The sequence below is a fragment of the Myodes glareolus genome, chromosome 7 (assembly GCF_982192425.1).
Source record: "Myodes glareolus chromosome 7, mMyoGla1.1, whole genome shotgun sequence".
Taxonomy (NCBI): Eukaryota; Metazoa; Chordata; class Mammalia; order Rodentia; family Cricetidae; genus Myodes; species Myodes glareolus.
The window spans coordinates 24,145,476-24,167,652 of NC_142032.1; the positions used below are offsets into that span (position 1 = coordinate 24,145,476).

A 22,177-nucleotide genomic window follows, 5' to 3' on the forward strand; every position below is an offset into this window, starting at 1 on the left:
CTGGCATGATTCACTTTGTACTTCAGATGGGGCCAATACTGAAGAGCAGACAGCCTTGGTTCCAGAGGATCTTGGTTTTAAGTCTAATCCGGTTTAGAGCTGGGAGATCTGGGGCTGGTTGTGTGGCCTCTCTCATTAAACTTGAGGAAGGAATTAGTCCTTGCCTGACAGGACAGAGTGAGAGGCCACACAGTGCCTGTGAGCATGTGAAGGTGCTGTGACAGCTCTGTGGGACAGGAGGACATCTGTGAAGTGTTTTGGAGGTGGGGGTGCTGATATTTCTAAGGACCATGGGGACCTCACACCAAACACCCGCATGCCTTGTTCTCCTGCAGAGGCAGAGGAAGCAAGTAGCCGTGTATGAGAAAAGCCCAGTTTTTTACTCTCGTAAAACAAGCTGACACAGCCTGCCTCCTGAGCTTCAGTTTGATGTCACAGACCCAAGATACTCACATATGCCTTCAAAACAGAGCGCCAATGGCCAATGTATCACATCTATTAACCAAATAGGAACAAAGACACTTTGTTATTTTGTCCTTAATGTCATGGGGACCATAAATCTTAGCCCTACGTGTTGGCATATCCTGGGACTCAGTCCTTGACTCTGGTTTCTTCCCTTTCTTCATCTCAGGGACTATTTCATAAAACCGCAGGTCCCTAAATACCATCCGTATTGCCCAACAACATTGTAACACCAGGCCCAATTCTGGGTCTCTCTATCCAGTGTCTATTCTAGGGCTGTCTCACTGGGATTGCAAGCACATGCTCTGAATGAAACCTGATTTGTTTCCCCGTCTGCCCCAGTTTTGTCGTCTGCTCCCCTGTCTAACCAGTGCCAGGCTCTAACCAGGAGGCGTCCTTGACTGCTGTCTTCCCTCATCTTCATCCTCCATAAGCAAACTATTGTCCCGCCTCCCCAAGCAGAGCCCAAGATGATTTCATACAATCCTTCACGAACGCCACACACCTTCAAGGTCCCATCGACTTTTCCTCCTTCAAGCAGCTGTGCACCCTGTCTCCATTTTTATCCGTGCTCCTTCGAGCCTGTGCCTCGCCGAGGAGCCAGAGTCAAACAGGTCTCCTGTTACCAACCTCCAGTGCCGCCCACCGAACCCTGCATGAACTCCTTATTCTGGCCTGCCAGGCCCTCCCTGACCTAGCGCTGGAATGCCATTGGCATCCATTGATGGGCACCAGGGGAGCACCTCTCTCTCCTAGCATCAAGTACAAAGAAGGCTCAGTCAACGGTTTGCAGCTCCTGGACCACAGAGCTCGCCACCCTCTCTTCCTGCAAAGGTCCTTCCTCTGAATCCACATGAGTGCTTCTTTCTTGAAGCCCTTAGCCTTTCACCTCAACTGTTGCTCCTCAGTTTTTTCTGAACCCACCCCTACCCCATATAAATAACCATCACCCCCACAGCACCCTGTCTCACTTTTTCCAGGGTGCTTATTCACTCTAGGGTGCTCCAATACTCACTGACTTCTGTTTAGCATTTGTGGTCCCCCGCCCCCTTGAGAAGGTGAGCTCCCTAGAGAAAACAGAGCCAGGGCTATCGTCCTTACCACAAGATTCCAAGCACAAAAACATTACACAGCCATAGCAGGTGTTTCAAAGGCCTCTGACAGATAGAGTGTTAAAGCAACCACTCCTGACCTCCCTCTCCAGCATCCTCATCCTCCCCTCGAGTCTATGGTGCTACTTCTGATTATATATATGGTGCATATATAATATGCTGGGTGTTGAACTCAGGCTCACACACTTGCTAGGCAAGCATACTACCATTGAGTCATGTCTCCTGCCCATTTTTAATACATGGGGGAAAAAGTCACGTCTAATCGGTCCTTGGAAATTTCTTAAGCAGTTTTGGCATGAATGAATAAATTATTTAAAGACCTTATGTACCCAAGGTGGGGACTTAGGGTGGCTGTGACCTTTTACCAAGAAATTTGAGCCCTGAATCACCTCCAAGGTTTATTCCAGCAGTCACAAGGTACAACTTTATGTGTAGGAACAGTTATAAATAAAAATTTATTAACTCAATCATATTACAAACACTAAAAAAGTTCATAAAAAGGAACCCATAGAAAGTCTTTTTAAGAAAAAATATTTTTATACTGAGTGATCATTCCTTAATTGGCTGACCCTGAAGATGTGTGCCATTGGGAGTTGGATTTTCTTAAAGCAGGGTACAACTGGTGACTTCCTCGGAAGGCAACCCCCTTTACATGCACACAGCGGTTCACCTGGCTCCAGCTAGTTAGCTGGAAATAACAGACAAGTCATTTCGTCTGACTGACGTGTCTGTAAAAATGGCTCCCTTCTCTGGGAAAAAGAAGCAGCAAAAAATCTTCCTCCATTCGTTCCTGAGCAGCGACATGTTGTACAGGATGGGGTTCAGGGCGGAGTTGGCGAACGTGAAGGTCATCACCCAGAAGAAGAAGGATGGCCGGATGACCAGGTCCTGCCTGAAGTTCTGGATCAAGAGGAGGAGGATGGTGACGATGATGGGACTCCACATGATGAAGAAGGAGACCATGAGCAGGAAGAGGGTGCGGAAGAGCCGATAGTCCTGCTGGGACACTCGGAGCTGGTGGCTCTCCGAGTAGGCCAAGCTCAGCGTGAGCCTCTTCCTTGACGCCTTTGTGATCTGCAGGAAAACACAAAGAACTGGAGCCACAGGTCATGGCGGAAGTCAGGGGCCTCCTGTTGGCTGGCTTTTCCTTTGTGGTACTGAGGATGGAAGCCCAGGTGGATTGGGGTGGGGCTAGAGATGGTGGGGTGCAGTCTGACCGGGCACTCCTAACCTGGAATGTGAGGGGCATTGTGTCTATTGGCCTGATGTGCCTGCCAGTCTGTTACCTCTGTCCCAAGGGAAGAGAGCCAATGGGTTTGTGTCTTTACCATGTTAGTGGTCCTTACCAACTTCAGTTGCTGGGGCTGGCCCAGGCCCTGTCTCTCCTAGCCACATTGCCAGTTCTGTATGGGGTGGGATGGGGTATGGGGCCTATTCTCCTAAAACCTGCATCTCAAGAGAGAAAGGAATTTTAAAGTCATTAGCATCATTCACAATTTGGGCAAGTTTAGCTCATCAAAACGGCCTAAAATGTTCTCACAATTTTTTTAATTCCCTAATTGAAGGATAGATGCTTAACTACCGCCTGATTGCACGAGTGCCTCTCTGTTTGTGATAGAGACAAGGACAGCAGGTGCGCAGTGAACGGAACCCTCTGAACGTGCCTGACAACCAGAACACCAGGAAGTGAGCAATCAGAACAGCCACGCTTTCCTGTTGGCGCCCCGCCACGTGTCAGACATTTATTTTGCTGGTTGTCACCTTTAATCTTCGCATGGCCCTTATGCTGTCACACCACTGTTGTTCTTGCAAATTGATTCGCAGGAAATGTAAGTTACCAGCTGAAAGTCACTTTCCTGTTACTAAATAGTAACAGCCCCCTCCCTGGGGGGTCCATACTACTTAGGGCCCCGCCTACTCCGTCGAGCAGGTGGGGCTGGCTCAGCAGACAATTCCAGCTCTGTGGGGCCCCAGGCTTTTGCAGGTGCCTGACAATGGCTGTGATAAACAAAGCAGTTGACTCATGGCTAAGCGCTTGGAGTCCCCCCCACCCTGCCCCGGCCCCCGCTGCTGCCCCACAGATGCTACTTTTCCTCCTCATGCCACAGTCCCCACAGTTTGTACACCAGGAAGAAAATGAGGCACTGTCGTAAAATGTGAGTCCTTCCTTGCTCCCTAACCCACATTAGACGTCCAGGCTCGTCAGCATCTAGCCAGGGTTTCAAATGTGTCTGTCTGGCTTTGGTGAAATGCCTCCGGTGCTTTTATGAAGTGCTCCATTACCTTCTGGGGGTTAACTCTGACCCTCAAAACAAATGGGGGGGGTGTACTGGGGTTCTCCCACTTTGGGAGCCCCACACAGAGATGCCCATGCTCCTCTTCACTTTGGCATATTGCACATTGGGAGGGGGCAGCGCTCATAAGAAAGTGCTCTGTGACCCCTGGGAACTTGGTAAAACACAAAATGTCTGTGAAGAAAAGTTCCTGGAAGGAGCTACACCTGCCACTAACCCTTCTGCTGGGCTGATGAGCCAACTAGAATGTCGGGGACATCAGAGAGGCCGGAGTGCTGCAGAGCCAAGCCCATTATAATGTATCTTTGGCCACTTTGAGCACCCATAATAGCTATTCCACACCTGCCTCTGTGTCTGGCCTAAGAGTCTTGAGACCCACAGGTGCGGCCATTTGTAATGTATTTACTCAACAGACCAGTTGCTTCCACTAAGGGCTAAGAATGTCATCAGAAGGCATCTGGGGCCTACAGCAGAGGTTTCCTTGTTTGGCTGTAGCTCACCCACCTGATGTTCCCACCAAAAGTTATTTGAAAACCGTATTGGTTTGTGACTTAAAAAAAAACAAACAAAAAACAAACAAACAAAAAACCACTTTACAAAACAATTATCATACAATTACCATAAGGGAACTTGGAACCTGAGGGGAACCCTGAATCTATGTTCCTGGGCCATGGTCACTCATATTTGCCTCCAGAATAAATTGTGTCTCATCATCTTTGAACTGAGAGTTGTGTTTTTTCCCATGTCCAACGGGATCCACTTTGAGACACTGGATTCGGTGAGGGGGATCCAGGGTTGCACACTTCTCTGGAACTGTCGAGGTGACTCTTGCTCACTAGGGCATAGGAGGTGCTAATCCCACACAGCTGCCTGGTTCGGCCTTTTTCTCTCTAGACCTTTAACGAAGTCCATCTTTAAAACAGACCTTTTGTGACTCACTGGAGCCACACAAGCTTCTGAAGGCCAGGAGGGAACCCTATTTCCACCCAGCACCCCTCTGCCATGCCAGGACACACCAGCTGGAGGCTGGCAGGGAAGGGGATTCCGGCTGACAGAAGCTGGGGCCCTGAGGGTTTAGCTTCCCGTGGCACTCATTAGCTAGTCAGTAGTGTGCTGGTTAGCATCATCAGAGGAGAGGCCCCACCTTCCCAGAGGTCTACCTCCAAAGAAATATGACTTTTTTGAAAAAGCAAGAATTGGAGAGAGTAGAGTCAAGAAACACGTGAAAAAGCGAGATGGCAAAGGTCTGGAAATGCCTACCAACCCCCATGCACCAACAAAGCATGTTCAAGATAAGCCTGTCTGCCATGTACATGTGGAATATACAACCAAGGGAGAGCTAAATGCTATGTAAATTACCCACGAAGGGCTATAACACTAGAGGCCCACTTTGGGGGTGTTTGTTTGTTTGTTTGTTTGTTTGTTTTAAAAGGGAAGCCTTCTCATACCTCATTACATTAGATTACCCCCATTCTCAGGGCTGGCTTCCTCTTAATAATCTACCTACCCCTATGTCTATTATTATGTGTCCCTGGTGCAATTATTTTTTCTAGAACACAAGAACCTGGAAACTTCAACAGGTGCCTTCAGAACTCAGGACCCAAATCTAAGCCTATCACTTGACCACGGTCCCCAGTGGTAGGTAGTGAGGACCAGGCTTAGTGTTCTGTTGGAGCAGATTTTTGTTCCTCAGCTAAACTCTGCGATAAGCAGAGGGAATTCCGTCTGCACGCCACAGAGTCACTGGTTCATTCCACCAGTATTTACGGAGAAACATTTACCTGCTATATGCTAAGCTCTCTTGACGAGGCTGGACCCAGAGCAAGGAGTAAGAGCGCAGACTGCACTCCCCTGCCCCGTGTATGTGGCCAGTGGAGCAGAGAATAAAAAGCTCAGGAGCACAGTTACAACGGCAGAGACATCACAGCCCATCATCCTTATGGCTGCTGGGTAAGCTTGTAAGTCGTCTCACAAGCTGCCAGCCTTCACAGTCTGATCCAAGGCACTTAGGAATCACTGAGAACCTACTCCTTTGGGAAAACTGTCAATAGAAAAAATATTACTGAAAGCGTATGTATGGCATGTCTGAGTCACAAGGAAAGAGGAAGCAGAGAGGGCAGAGGGCAAAAATAGTCACTGCCCAGCACATGAAGCAAGATCAGCAGGGGAAGAGGCCGCTAGATGCCCACTCTGAACCGTTGCTCAGGTCAGAACCATCGAAGGTTAGAGCAGGGCTTCCTACTGGGGGCTCTGTGCAGGACCAGCCAGGAGAGATGCTCTGTATGCGGAAGTGGGTTCTGTGATCAGATTTAGCACCACCACCTGGTTAGTTCATGTGTTGGATATGTCCAAAGTGTATGAGCATAAAAAGACTCTTGAGTCTCACAGTAGAGAACCCCATGCAGCTAATTCAGTGCTTCTTAAATTTGTCTGCAGGACTCTCTCTGTACACCCGTCATCCCATGGAGCTCCAGATGGCAGCCCGAAAGATGCTGCTTTGCAGTTAAAGGATGGGATAATAGGAGAAGAGCACCTTCCGAGCCCAGAAATGGATCCTGAGTTAGAGGCAGTAGAGACCGGAAGAGGAGGCAAGACTGGTGAGGTGGAGTGGAGCGATAGATCCTTGATCAGCGAATGTGGCTAATTCAATATTGATGTTCAGTGGAGTTGATAGCCGTGCGCCTAGCAGTAAAAGCCCGGGCAGGAGGGCCAGTTTAATGTGCCTGGGCTGTGCATCTTCTCGGGGAGGAGATGTCAACTGTGAGGACCTGTCCAGCCTCTGACACACTTCCCATCTTCCAAGGCACCAGCCCACCTAGACATGAGACAGGAGGGAATTCGGGGTTCAGGCAGAAGGCAAATTGCCCAGTGATGTGGAAGTCCACTCTGTGTGCTGTGATTGCCATTAATGAATAAAGAAACTGCCTTGGCCTGTTGATAGGGCAGAACTTAGGTAGGTGGAGAAAACTGGACTGAATGCTGGGAGAAGAAAGGCAGAGAGAGAGACGCCATGGAGTCACCAGAGTCAGACATGCCAAATCTTTGCTGGTAAGCCACTGCCACGTGGCGATATACAGATTAATAGAAATGGGTTAAATTAATATAAGAGTTAGCCAATAAGAAGCTAGAGCTAATGGGCCAAGCAGTGTTTTAATTAAAACGGTATCTGTGTGATTATTTCGGGTCTAAGATAGCCGGGTGGCCTGGACAAACAAGTGGCCTCCTGCTACAGCTCAGATTAGGTAGGGGCTCTGGATCTGGTTCATGTGTTAGGAAGCAAGGGGTCTAAATTTGGACTGTGACCTGGAACTCAGATGGCTTTCCACAGCTGCAAAACACACAGACCTTTGCTGCACATGGAAGCTGTGCAGGGGTCTGAGGTGTGGACATGCAGGGCTGAAAGTGTCCACTCAAGCGTGGGGAGAGCTGGTACACTGCTGTCCAGAGGAGTGGAAGGAGGGCTCTCTCCCCTCCCTCATCCTGAAGGGGCTGTCTGATCTTTCCTGATGGAGAGGCCCAGTCTTGAGATTGAGATTGCGGTGGAGGGGAAATCACACACCCCACAGGAGGGTGTGGCACCAAAGCCTTCCTGACTTCTCCGGGTCTCACGAATGGAAGCCCACAAGGGGAGTTTAGATGCTGCTGCCCCTCCCAGAGGGAAGGGTTAGAAGAACAGACCAGCCTAGCATCCGCCATACTATTCAGGGCCTACTGTGCCCAGGAGGGCAGTTCTCACAGCCTTGCCTTATGCAACTTCACCCTAGAAATTAAGGCTGCCAATTTGCAATGGTTGAAATGGGGCCCAGAGAATGCAAATAGCAGGCCCAAGCAACACAGTAAAGTAAACCAGCAGTAAAGACACAAAGTTCGGTAATTATTTTTTGTTGGGGGTGGTGTTGAGACCAAGTTTCTCTGTAGTTTTGGAGCCTTGGAGCCTGTCCTAGACTAGCTCTTGTAGACTAAACTGGCTTCGAACTCACAGAGATCCGCCTGCCTCTGCCTCCAGAGTGCTGGGATTAAAGGCGTGTGCCACCACCGCCCGGCATAAAGCTTGGTAATTTTAAAAGAACCTTCCAAGCCTCATCTGTTCCCATGGTCCTTTGCTCTCCACCAGGCCCCTCATTGGTCCTTCACGTTTGTGCAATGACTACCAGCTTGCTTTAGTTTGGCGCCGACACAGAAACCCTCTCCCTTGTGCTGAGGTGTTTCTTGCTTTAGATCACAGCATCATCGTCCAACTGATCATTCTAGGCAGATTTTAACTTGTACACTCCTGAACCACACCTGCTCCCTGCCAACATTCTGCACGTAGCACTTTTAACAAACCTCTGAGGAGTAGAAGTGTTGAATGGGACTCCGGGGCCAGTCTGCCTGGGTTTAAATACCGAAGCTGACACCTATAAGCCCCGTGACTTTGGGTAAACTGCACATCTCTGGGTCATGTCATCTGAGGATCTTGGTAGGATAAGATTTAGATTTGTTAGTGTTTGCTGCGTGAGAAACACTACACACATACTTGTTTTTGTTTTGTTTTTTTTTTTTAAAAAAAGCAATTAAAATGCAGCCTAACACTTGGGAGGCAAAGGCAGAAGGATTAATGCAAGTTCCAGGCCAATCAAGTCCACATAGGGAGTTACAGACTTTCCGGAACTATAGACTGAGACCCTGCTTCAACAAAACCAAAATAGTACAAACATTTAAAAATGTATTCTATTTTTCTCTGTCCTTTTCTTTCTCTTCTTTCATTGTGATTTTGTGATACTAATTAATTCTTTTATAACATTAAATATGCCAAGCCATCCATTGCAAGCGGTTTCCGGGACTCCAAACTCTGGAATTTGCCTCACATATCAGAATAAGCCCAAGCTTGGATCTCTTCAGAGATAGATAGAGCATTCTCCCACAGAACTTGGGACCGGCAACCTTAGGTGAGGTTATCCTGGGGTGGGTTATGTTTGTGAGAAGGCTTACACAACCATAAAGGGGTCATAAAAGTGGCCAAAAGGTGATCAGGGCCTTTTCAACACACCTGTTGATCACAACCCACACAAAAGATGCTATAAACTTCAACTGCTGCATTCCTCCAAGAGGGCTCAAGAGCTTGGAGGCACACCTTACAAGTGAACTTAACTGTACATGTTTGTGTTTGTTGGGTGGTACCTTCCATGCACAGAGCATGCCTTATGAGCCAGGAAGTAGAGTCCAGCCCATCTTTTATATGTCTGTGTACACATATTTACTTCCTAGGAGACTTCATTTATTTCCTGTGCCACACACACTTGAAGTGGACATTCCTGAGGATTAGGTCACTGGCCCATGGGGACAGGAAGGGTTCTTGGCCAAGCTCTATCCTCCATCCAGGAGCCGCTTTATGAGTGTGTTCAATCTGTGAGCAGAATACATAAACTGGGTGTGATTTTATATTAGTATATGATACTTCCATAATTCCATAAAAAAAACCTTACAGAGTAGACATTGTAGATTACTGCTGTGTTTGTGGGAAAACAGTGGACACGACTCCAAAGTCCACAAAATGAATATATCATACCTATGTGATGAAGGCTGTGTAACTCTTAACCAACAGGATAAGATACAGGAACTGACAGAGAAAGATCTCCTGATACGGTGTTGAGTGAAACAGGAAAGGACATTATCAACCAGCAGCATCTGCTATCTGAACAGAACAGTGAACAGTGCCAACAGCCACCTGACCATTTGAACCTACACATAAGCGTCCATGATGCTGAATGACTGCAGAGACCACAGTTGGGTCACTAAGGCTGGGAAGAAAATAGATTTTCAACGTCTGCGTTACACAGTTCTGTGCCTGTTTTCAACTTCAGGTTTTTATAACCTGGTAGTATTTTAATGATGAAAAGGTTCAGAACATAGCTGATTTAGAAAACAAAAGCCAAAATAAATATACAAACTGTCGTCCCTCACTGTTACGGGGGTAGCGAAAGGTCTGCCCAGCGAATCAGGATCGGACTGTTAGAACCTCCAAAGTATGCTCCGACCTGGAAGTTCTAAGATTCTACCGGAAATGCCCAGATGGAGTGATGTTCAGAACAGCACTGAAGCAAACGTACCTGTAAAATTTTGGAGTAACTGATCACAATAACCAGCCCTGGCACCAGGAAGTTGAAAGTCACAAAAAACACATCCCACAAGATTTCTCCCACGCGGTTGGGCCAATCCAATGTGCAAATCGGAATTTCCTGTTCACAAAAGGGAAAACAGTATCACTTCAGTGCTGGCTTCTTCCTTAGCCTCTAACCCAGTTCTCGTTTGGGGCTGTGGGACACGATTACGCAGAGTGTGACACAGCTGCTGTAGTAGTGAATTCCAGAACCTGCTCCTCCTCTGCCCGCGACATTTCCTCGTACAACCACCTGTCCCAGGTGCAGTGGGCTACCATAATTATAACTCTCACTCTCCAGGAAGGCCTGAACCTCAGGGTCATAGGCAGGGAAGAGCTGGAGGCATTTCCCAGGACTGGTCTTTCCACTTCTCTGGGCTCACATGCAAAGAGCATTTGAACCTTCTCTTACAAGCTTGCTTATTTTGTTTGGTTTGGTTTGGTTTTTCAAGACAGGGCTTCTCTGTGTAGCTTTGGTGCCTGTCCTGGAACTAACTCTTGTAGACCAGGCTGACCTCAAATTCACAGAGATTTCCCTGCCTCTGCCTCCCAAGTGCTGGGATTAAAGGTGTGTGCCACCACCACCCAGCTACAAGCTTGGTTCTTTAAATGGGGGAAACTTGACCTCAGAAAGGTCTCATAGACTAGAAGTAACATACCACACACAAGCATCTGGAGACAGATTGAGGGTCCAGGGCAGTGATACACTGCTGAAACAGCAGGAGCTGGGCTAAGGTACTGTTTACCTGGAGAGTGTTCAATTGCCTATGTGTTAAGGTCAGGTACACACGTAATCCAGCTCCTCTGACCATGGCAAGGAAATTGCAAGAACCAAGCAGTTTGAGACAAACCCAGGTAACACAATGAGACCCTGTCTCAAGTAATACATATACATACACACACATACACACACACACACACACACATACACAAATACACACACACACACACAATGGGGCTGTAGAGATGACTCAGTGGTTAAAAGAGCTAGCTGCTCTTGCACAGGACCAAGGTTTAGTTCCTAGCACCCACATGGCAGCTCACAATTATCATTAACTCCATTCCTGCCGCGTTCGATGCCCTCTTCTGGTCTCCACAAACGCCAGGCATGCATGTAGACACACAGACATACATGTAGGCAAAATACTTATATGCACATAAAGTAAAAATTAATAAATCTTTAATTAATAAAAGCAGAAACTTGAAGTTCCAAAATAACAACAAACAACACACACACACACACACAAACTGTCAGTCTCCCTCAAAGACTAGGCCATCTCTCTTCAAGACACTGTACGGTACCCAGACTTCGGAGCCCTATTCCTCCCTGGAAATAGGACCGAGCATCAGGGCAAACAGCTAGAATTCTTGAAAGGCATGGAGCTTTATGGTTGCACTGTGCTGAACTCAAAAGTGTGATACTAACTAAAAAGCCGAAGTGTGAGGGGTCTACTGGACAGTAGGAACTCTATTACTGCAACCATTGCTTCCATTTAGTAAACATGTCCATAGAAATGGAGTATGGATGTGAACGCATCTTCCCACACCTGAACTCCTTGTGCCTACTTGATCTTAAGAACAAAGGTAAGTAGAACACAATTCACCCCAAAGCCTCCCAAATATCAGTATTTAAGAGCATGTATGATGTAAAAGGTCTTATCGATGATTTTCGATATAGTAGTATATGTATCTGAGCCACAGACATTCATTCACTAATTAGATCAATAACTATTGAATACTAAATACACTAAGGAAAACAAAAATTTTTAACATTTGCCAATGTGAATCATAATTGAGTAAACTCAAAATGTTGTCAAATAGTTTTATATTCAGTATTAGCAAGACACAGAAGCATCTCAATATTTATTGAACATTTACTGTGCACCAAGAACTGCTTCCTATATGTAGGGATGTGGATATGTTCGCAATACCCTTATTGAAACTCGCATTATTAAATTCCTGTTTCATAGAAGAGGAAACTAAAGCTAGAAACATCCTTCAAAAGTAACAGTCTAAAACACTAAAGGTTAATTGTTTTCACTGGCAACAAATTGTATGTAGTTAAAGAAACATCCAGAGAACTACCAAAAGCTGGGCAATGGTGGTGCAGGGCTTTAATCCCAGCCCTTGGGAGGCAGAGGCAGGCAGATCTCAATGAGTTCGAGGCCAACATGGTCTGTCTACAAAGTAAGTTACAGAACAGCAAGGACTGTCCCACAGAGAAACCCTGTCTTGATAAACAAAAACAAATAAAGAGCTACCAATAAAAATTTTTCAGGGGAAGGAAGGAAGGAAGGAAGGAAGGAAGGAAGGAAGGAAGGAAGGAAGGAAGGAAGGAAGGAAGGAAGCCTTAACCACACCAGATATGGCGCCATGTGCCTGTCATCTCAACCTTTACAAGGCTGAGGCATGACAATTGCCATCCTTGACTACATAGTGAGATCCTGTCTCAAAACGACAAAATAAAATGTTTTAATTATATCCATGATGTTTGGGTGGAAGCATCACACCAGCCCCTGGCATCCAGATATCTGAAGAGTCTGGAATGTTCAGGTAGAGGCTCCATCCCAAGTCCCCCTCCCACTGGAGTTGCCTCAGTCTAGACTCCACCCCCTAGAAAGTCCGTCCGCCAAAGGATGACCCCTCCCCAGAGATGCAGAAGACCACTCACATAGGGTATCTAAACTGCTCCACAGAGAACAAGCTCCTGACTTCCTCAACTTTCCCTGGGACCACCCAGGAGTGCTGTGCTCAGGATACACCTGGACTTATTAATTCGGTTTGATTGGTTTATTAGATCAGTGGCGGTGGGTTCCCATTAACCAGAATTTAAACTTAACACATACATTGAAAAGGGAGGTGAAGAGGTTGCTTTCCCTTCCAGCTTTGTTAAATAGATTGTAAATGGGCTGGACATTCTAAACTCGCTCCTCTACTCCCGCCATGCTCAGCTAATGAGAGAGGACTTGTTAAATTGCTCCTCATTTTGGTGAATGAATAGAGACTTTCTCTCTGAGATCTTGAGTACTGGCAGTTGTGTTACTGCTGCTCCTGGAACAATCCATGCAGCCTCTAGTTCATACTCAGATCTCTGCCCACTACAGGACCCTCCTTAAGCACACTGGAGACCACAGATATAGACAGGTGTGCTGAAGCCCCAGTCAGGAAAAAAGGGTTCCAACCCTAAATGGGATGTGGTCTCTAATCCCTATATTTGTGAAAGAAAACGGTGTCAAAGGGTAGGAAATCATGACCTCAGAACGATTTCTTAAACTTCCTAAGATCTCTCTCCAAAAGCCTCCTTCTGTACATGGGCAATCACTCCTGGCTTTATGAGATCTTATAAGAAAATGCTGACGACAGAGTAAGGTATTTTCTCTACACAAGGGGCCAAAAAATTGTTGGTTTATCTCATCTCCTTCCCTCCTCACTTCCCTCTCTCTCTTTATCTCTTCCTCCTTCCCTCCCTTATTAATTCAGGATCTTATGTAGCCCTTACTGGCCTGTGATAATACAGTCTTTGCTATACAGTAAGAATTTTCTATACTGTAAAAAATGATCTTGAACTTCTCCTGCCTCCTTCTCCCAGGGGCTAGGATTACAGACCTGCACCTTCACACCTGGTTTACGCAGGCAGTGCTAGGACTTGAACCCGGTGCTTCACGCCTGCCAGGCAAGCACTCTACCAACTAAGCCACATCGCCAGTCCCAGAATTTACCAATACTTTCGGTTAGCACACAAATGAATGGATTTCACTCTGACATTTCCATCCATATTATTACTAGATTTTGTTCTTATTCATCTCCCTGTGCCCTCCCCACCCCTGCTCCTCCTTTTGCTAATCCTTTTCTTCCCCTGCAAATGTGGTATATATCCCCTTCCCTCTTCCTTTACTTACCTACATTTTACAGTGTTGCTATGTTCCTTTTTTTAATGAGAGGAAAACAGCGTTTGCTTCAGGAAAAATTGGTTATCAGATACCAGCTCACCATCAGAGTTGAGTAAACATGACTAGCAGAGACAATCTGCTTACCCCAAGGAAGTTCCCAAATTCTTCTCATGAAGGTACCCTTTTGACTTCTGATTTACAGCTCTCACTCCAGACAGGACGTATGACAAGACAGTAAAGGAGGAACTGTTCACAATACCTTCTGAGCTAAGACTCTGTGGGACTGACCTAAGTGACAGATTTATATACTCTTTAGAAGGCATTATATGGCATCGGTGATTAAGTACAACACGTATGCTTATTTCAAACATCAGCTGGGCCAGTGAGGTGGCTCGTTGGGGAAAGGCATTTGCTGCCAAGCCTGACTTCTTGGGTTTGATCCCTTGGACCCACATGGTGAAAGGAGAGAACTAACTCCTGTAATTTGTCCTCTTACCTCTACATGCATGTGCTGTGGCTTATGCATGCACACATATGCACATACACAAGCAGTAAATACATGTTTTAAGTGTAAAGCTTAATTATTAAAACCACAACAAAAAGGCGTCATGCCACCATCAGAGAGCTGAGCTGGTGTCCTAACTTTATGCCTTCAGGAAACTCCATCTGACACGTCACGTCGATTCCGGTCTTCTCTGCAGACGGTGACTTGCAGAGGAGCTGGGCATAGCCTGACATTGGAAGGTGGACACACGGTGACACACGGTGTTACCATAGCCTCTGATTTTTTTTCCGCTTCTGAAATATATTCTGGTTTTGTTAAAGAACTTTGGAAACCCAAACTGCTTGGCCTGCCTGGTTCACTGGAACTGGCAGCATCCGCAACTGTGTGTTAGTGCTATCTGTTCATTCATCACCAGACCCCTAGGACATTCAGGTGCTTACAGGAGCCGAAAGGAGCCGTTCCAGCTGTGCTGGGAAGGGAGTGGGTGCTCAGGTGTTGGGACCAGACAGGATGAAGATGGTGGCCAAGCATAGCAAAGAGCTCCTCCATTTCCATAGCTTTTTGTTTGTTTTTCGTTCTAGGGATTAAACACACGCGCTCAGCAAACACTCCACCACTGAGCTACATCCTCGACCATCTACAGTTTCTTTTGGCAGATGACCCAGTTTTCTGCTCAGTGTTCTCCCTAACCCCAGTCTCACCCCGCAAAGGACACCCTGCAGGAGGTTTCACAGCTGTGTACAGTTTTGACCTCCACCCCCCCCCCCCCCGCCATGTCTCTACCTCCTGCATTAATTACCACATTGGGAGATGAAGCAGTCCTTCTCTGGGTTTCTAGAACCTTCGTGCCTCCTGCTTTCCCCCACTCCCCGCCCCAGCTACAAGGGAAGTCTGAGGTCCTAGTAGGCCTCCCAGTGTGCTCCCTCATCCTCCACGGCCTCCCCCTCCCAGATGTCCATCTCATTTCCACCAGGCAGCCACAGGCATCCTAAAGGGTGTCCCTGGCTCTCCTGCTCTCGCTGTCCATGCATGCACCCCGTCTGTGCTCGCTACTACGCAGAAGAGCCCTCTTCACATCCTTCTGGACCTGTGCAGTCGTCATCTCACTTCCTGCCGGGCCCCCACCAAGGCATGCTGCAACGCTGAGAACCAAGCCCATCTCGGTGCCTGGCACCCAGCAGGTACTCAGCACAAAACTGCAGAATGAAAGGTCCCCTGAGACTCTGTGGACAGGCACACTGACCCTGCTCCACTTTGGGCATTTATTTAAATGCTGAGTCTAGCTCTTTGCATCTAAGTTTCTCTAATGATTGTCACTGCATCATTCCAGAGAACCCCTAGGCAGCCATATTCCCCATCCCAGGACTTCAACCAAAATGGAGGACTCAAGACTATTGTTAAGGAATGTGGACTCCCCACTGGATATCTGCTCTTTTATAAACTTTCTTTCCTTTTCTTCCTCCTCCCTAACTTACTATATAACCAAGGATGACCTTGAACTTCTGAAACTTCTTGCATCCACCAGGTGTGGGTCACAGTACCTGGTTTAGGTGGTGCTGGGAATGAAACCAGGGCTTTGGACATGCTAAGCAATCCCTACACCAACAGAGCTGCACACACACCCAACCCTCAACTCTTGGCTTGAGATAGACTCTAACTAGATTTTTCTAGGCTGGCCATGACTGTGTGATTCCCCTGCCTCAGCTTCAGAGTGCTGGGACTGCAGGCATGTGCCAGCACAGACTTTCAAAGGCTGGCCTCTAATATTTGCTAACAAAGGCAAGTTCACTATGGTCTCCTCAGACAACCCACACTCAACAGAGAGACAGGTGACCTACTGACCTTGCATTATAACAGGGAAGGAGAGTGGCAGGCCACAGGGCTCGGGTTCATGAGTTCACAGGCTATGGCACCCAAAGGAGTCAGAGCCAGGCTATGTTCTGGAACTATTTTTGCTTGACTTTAGTTATTTCTTCTTTCAGAAAATAATAATGGGAACCCTACTTGTGGGAATACTAGACCACAGACCACACCACACTACAGACTTGGGTAGTATCCGGGCCCATGTGCACACTTAGTGAAAACACCTCCTAATGTGTTTCACATAAAGTCACCTTTATGTGACTTGTGGTGGGTGGTCAGAGAAGCGTGCCCAGCAAATGTTTGTGGAATGAATGGACGTAAATTCTAGCCAAAGTGGACAGTCTTTCCCACCCACGAGTGTGGGTTACCACGCGGCCAGGGCCAGGCCTAGGCCACAGCACACACAGGCAGGCATCTTGTTGGAGTAGACAGAACTGACCTGACTGAGAAGTTAGTGTTGCTAAGAAGTGTCCACCCTCTTGAAACGGCAGCTGGTGACAGCAATCAGAAGAATTACACTGTTTGAAGGATGTTTAAATGCTTATGCCCCCAAGATAAGGAAACCAATAATAGCTAGTAATTTCTTGAGCACTTAACTGTAGATGCACCAGGTGTTGGTCCATTTCTCAAACACCTGTTCCCATGGCAATCTCAAGTAGTTGATACATGAGACCCATACTCCGAACAAGGAGAGCACTGTGGGTAGAGGTGGGAAGGCTTGCTTTCTGTGGAGCAGGAACTGCTCCAGAATATGAGGCTCCAGAGCTCACACTCAGATACCATATAGGTTAGAATCACTAGTATGGCGATCAGCTCCCCTGGACGGCAAGGTATGCCAGGCTACATGGACGAAGGCTTTGAAGGGTCTCATAACAGTAGAGGCTCTGGGGAGTCGGGGAGGCTGCCTGTGCTCTCTGTTATTGGGGAGGAAATAATTCATCCAAAAACCTCCATTTGTAGCATCCCACTGGGCAAGGCAAATTGAGCCACAAGCAGGGAGCTGTCAATCCAAGGACTGGAAAAACAGACATCTGTTATTTGTATTTATTTGCTTATTTATTCCTGCATTTATTTAGAGACTGGGCCTCACTCTCTACCCTGGACAGTCTCAAACTTATGGCAATCCTCCTGTCTCATCTTCTTGAGTGCTGCGATTACAGAGATGAGTTGTCACCCCCGGCTCTGCTAATGAATGTTAAACGTGAAACTTGCCTCCAACTAGAGCAGATCCTTCTCTGCCATCTTCATTCTTAAGTGGCCACTCCTCCTCACTCTCCTTATGCCCACCCTGCCCCCTCCCAGTCTTACTTCAACTGCTGAGTTTAAAATTGAATGTTTCCCACAATGTCAGGCCACAGTCTTTGAGGAACGGGGGCATTTCTCCGTGTTAGGATGCCTTGGCATGAATACAGAAAATATGGAATGCAAAGGTCCCCTTATTCTTCAGGGAGACATGTTCTAGAACCCCCTAGAAGATAATGGAAGCCAGAGCTACACTGATCCCTATGTGCACTGCTTTTCTATACATACATCCCCAGGCTAAATTTTAAGATATGAATATGGCACAGTAAGAGATTAACCAGAAATTAACAAATTATAACCACAGACGGAAATAAAATTTATTTAAAAATTAGGATTATTTTTTCTGGACTTTCCACTTAATATTTTCTGACCTCACTTGTCCATGGGTAACTGAAGCCACGGTAGCTAACACTGTGGGAAGTAAAGCCTCAGAGAAGAGTTGTATTCTGTAAGAGAGGGGATAGTTAACTGGCCATGATGGCCCAGGACTTGAATCGCAGCACTCATAGGCAGAAGCAGGAGGATCTCTGTGTGTTCAAGGCCAAAATGGTCTATGTAGAGAGTTCCAGGGCAGCTAGAGATACACAACACAGACACTGAGAAAGGAAGAGGAGAGGGAGAGGGAGGGAGGGAGGGAGGGAGGGAGAGAGGGAGAGAGGGAAAGAGAGAGAAAGAGAGAGAGAGAGAGAAGCTCAGAGAGGAACATAGAGAGAGATGGGGTGAGGGACAGAGATAGTCAGAAAGAGAAGATGACAAGAACAGCAGGGAGGCAGAACGCGACCCCATTTTTTTTATTACAAGTTTCCCCATCCCAACCCTACTATTTTCAATGACTAAGGCTCCTATCACCTCCTATCAACTAAGGCTGAACCCCTAAAACAGTGTCAGCCCATTCTGTCCTAGTGGCCTTGACCAAATGCCCCCCTCACGACCCTTGAAATCCAGAAGGTGTTTTTCAGTAAAACAAGAGGTTTCTAGGCATGGTCTCCACAGAAGCCCCCGCAGTAAAATTCTGGAGGTGCTCTAGGGGGCTCTAGTCCTACACATCCCCACCCAGGGGGATGAATACACAGAGAACAACACAAAGTCCTCATTGCTCAAGCCCCGGGACCGCAGTAGTACGGCTTCAGTCTGGGGTTTGGCTGGGTGGCCATTTGACCTTCCTCTCCTCCTCCTCCTCCTCTTCCTCCTTCTTCGTGCTATTTGCCAGCTAAATAGGATTTTACCTGCACGGACTTTAAAAAGGACAGTACATCTGGGAATTTAAAATATCCTAGTTGATCTTCATTCTTGGGACTGAAGTCTTTCTGTGTTAAGAACAAGAAACCCTTTAAGTTCTATGAGCAAATCGGCAGTATTGCTGTAGCCCAGTGAAAGAACAGCTTAAACAGATGAGCCATGGCAGAACCTGGCTCTTACTGGGGTGTCCACCATTTTGAGACTATGGCACGGCATTGCCCTCTGTGTCAGGCCATATTCATAGTTTAGTATCCACCTACAGACAGTTGGATACAGGTTGGACATGCCTGGGACCTAGCTGATCGCTTTGGTGTGGAGTTAGGCCTGAACATTCACTTATTCCAGAAGTATCTATATGGCCTGCCCTGCTGGGCTAAGGACAAGCCAGGAGTAAAATAGAGACCTTGATCTCTTCCTGGTCAGCAGTACCCATCAATTCAGCTAACCCTGAATCTCCTGTACCCAGGGGAACGCGGCCACAGGCTTACATGTTTTTGATTAAGTGCCATAGGCCTGATGGGTCCCTGCTCATTTGCCATTCGAAGTCATTATCAAACAAACACCCGCCTCCACAGTGTTCCACACAAGAAGCAAACTTCGAAGAACAGGGTTTTTTGTTTGTTTGTTTGTTTTTGTTTTGTTTTTTTGTTTTGTTTTTTTTTTAAGATTCCATTTACCCAGGATGTAGCCTTCATCCATCCTCCCCCTCGACAAAAACAAGCTCTCGTCTGTGTTCGGGGTTCAGTCCAGGCGACATCCCACCACTGTGGGGTTTCTCTTTGGGACGGTACTTCTAAGTACTAGCCTGGCTCTAAGAGAGAGGCTGGGTGCCCCAGCTTCTGTGAAATAAGTGTGATGTTAACAGTTGCGTGACATCTGGGCAGAACGTAGCAGCTCGACCTTGCACCCTGCTGTCCCCTCTAAATGTAAGCTCTCATTGCTTAATTTGCCCTATAATTGTCAGTTCATTTTTCAAAAATCCGGGAGAATCCCTTTAACAGCATTTGGGAAGATTTTCTTACCCACTTGGCACTGTGGGGAAACTGACGAAATTAAACTTCAGAGCACTGGGCAGTAGGTCTGCCAAAAAGGATTCGATTCCACAAACGGCCTATTACTGTAACTAATCACCATCCTCCGAGCTTCAGTCCGATCCCCTTCACCCCCCCCCCCCAAGCTGGTCCGAACACCTGTTGCTTTGCACGCAGCCTGGGCTCACCTGGTCCCCTCCGGGAAGGCGCTGCCGGACCACTCGGAACAAGATGCAGAGGGGCAGCGCGGCGAGAGCTGAGTAACCCCAGATGAAAGCCAGCAGTGCTGCCTGCGCCGGCCGCCCAGGGCCCCTCAAGCCGCGCTGCAGGCGCACGATGCACACCATGCGCTCCAGGCTGACCGCCGCCAGCGTGAGGATCGTGACGCTGCCGCTCATGGTCACCACATAGAAGAGCAGGTGGCAGACGATGGGGCCCAGCAGCCAGGCCTCGGTCCAGCGTACGATGAGCACCAGAGGGATGGCGCTGGTGAAGAGCAAGTCCGCGCAGAAGAGGTTGAGCACCAGGCTGACTGTCGTCCCGCGGCGCCGACGGCGCGCCACGAGCACCAGGGCACACGCATTGCCCAGGAGTGACACCACAAAGATGAGCCCCAGCACGGTGGTCTCCACGGCATTCAGTACTAACCGGTGCTCGCTCTTGACATCCGAGAAGAAAGGGAAATGGGTGCGATTGACTTGGTCCAGGGTGAGCGAGGGGCCAGTGCCCGTTGTCTGCGCACACTCAGGGGACATGCCGGGCGCCCGGGCGCCCGCCGCAGTCTGCGAGAGCGCTCATCTGCGAGGTAACTGAGTGCCAAGGCGGGGGAAGAGGGAGGGAGGCAGTTGCGACACCTCCCCTCTGGCCCCCTCCCGCCTGAGCAGCTGCCCAGACACTGGGCGTAGGAGCGGCGTCCAGGGCGCACCGGAACGAGGAAGTGCTTGGCAACACTAACCTGACACCGTGGGCGGGGATGTGGCCACCAAGGCAGAGGACTCAGACCCTTGGGCAGTCTGAGAGCTCTTAAACCAGAAAAATAAAACAATCCCTGCCTCCCTCCCCCGGTACAACCTTCTTCACCTTTCATGGACACTGACTATTGGGAAGCCCTTTATCCATCCACCTATTTAGTACCTTGATTGAAGAGTGTCAGAGTTGAACTTTAAAAATGGTATGGACCTGTATGCATTAAAGCAACTTGTAATGGGTTGGGGTTTATTTGACTTTAGAGTGAGTTCATCTCTCTGCAGATGAACTCTGTACACACCAGTTTGTTTGCTTTTATTTGTAAAATGGGAATTTCTTTGCCTGAGAATTTGGTTCCTTAGTACAGCCTATACCTAGCACTTATGAAGTCCTCCTTTTGATTCCCAGTATGGAAATGCAGGGAGGGGCAAGAGGGAGGGGGAGGGGAGGGAAAGAGGTCCCGTGCACAATCAAGTTGTAAATGTGCCTCAGACACCGAGTATGAGAAAGCCAGGGCAGTCTGATTCTGTTAGAGGAGAAAACTGAGCCTCAGCAAGAATGATTTGTCCAAGGTGACCTTTGGTGACTCATATATGATCCTGGCCCCTCAACTTCCTCCTTGCCACCACGCCACCTACCAGTGCTTTCTAGCTTCCTTCTCTAGAAAAAGAGGTGGTCAGAGGAAGAAGAGTGTGTTTCGGGTTTGAGGTCTAGACATCTTCTCCTCTAAGTACCCCAGTCACCTATGACCTCATGCCCTCTCCCTTCCTCACACGACCAGGCCTCTCCCTCTGCCCTTTCTGCCTGGCGGTTGTCTCCATGTGCTTCTGAAGAATGGCATGTGCCAGCTTGACGTGATGTCTGGAAATGCATGCATTTGTGCCCCCTGCTTATCGCCCATGTGTGAGGACACAATGTGACTTCTAACGCGGGGTGCAGACCCCACGTCGGCAGGAGAGGCTCAGCTTGGGCTTTGACTAGCTTCAAGCTGGAAAGCAGAACCAGTTGGGTTCTGGACATGGTTGAAAAAGGCAAAAAGATTGAAAATCTCTCGCAGGTGAGATTTTGGAAACTGCCTGATTGGGGTCAAGAGATACTGGTTCTGTGCAGAGAGATGGGGAGAGAGAGAGAGGGAGGGAGAGAAAGATCAGAACAGACAACTGAAAGCAACTCTTTCATATTCTGTAGGTATCCACATGTACTCTGTTTTGTTAAAATAGAATCACCAGATGCATAGTTAATTGGGTTTTTTTTTTAAGTTAACTACCCCACCCCCACCCAAATACCCGTGATGGAGTTCGAGATTGATACTAGCCGACTCTGGACTCAGCATTTCATGAAGTGCCTGAGCCCAAACAGCCCCAGAATGAGAAA

The 22,177-nt window shown here is 47.8% G+C and overlaps 1 protein-coding gene across 2 annotated transcripts; it reads right to left on the reverse strand.

The window, feature by feature from the left end:
• Nucleotides 1–1,959: 1,959 nt before the first annotated feature.
• Ffar4 (free fatty acid receptor 4) lies at nt 1,960–20,749 on the reverse strand. 2 transcript variants are annotated; one of them, XM_048438940.3, is made up of 3 exons: nt 20,026–20,747; nt 9,958–10,086; nt 1,960–2,648 (listed from the first exon to the last, which is right to left on the reverse strand). In XM_048438940.3, the coding sequence occupies exons 1-3, from the start codon at nt 20,590–20,592 to the stop codon at nt 2,259–2,261; spliced, it is 1,086 nt and encodes a 361-aa protein (XP_048294897.3). In that variant the 5' UTR covers nt 20,593–20,747; the 3' UTR covers nt 1,960–2,258. The 2 variants fall into 2 exon arrangements, with proteins under 2 accessions (XP_048294897.3, XP_085549964.2); XM_085693838.2 differs by lacking the exon at nt 9,958–10,086 and having other exon boundaries at nt 20,026–20,749.
• Between the last annotated feature and the right edge of the window lie 1,428 nt (nt 20,750–22,177).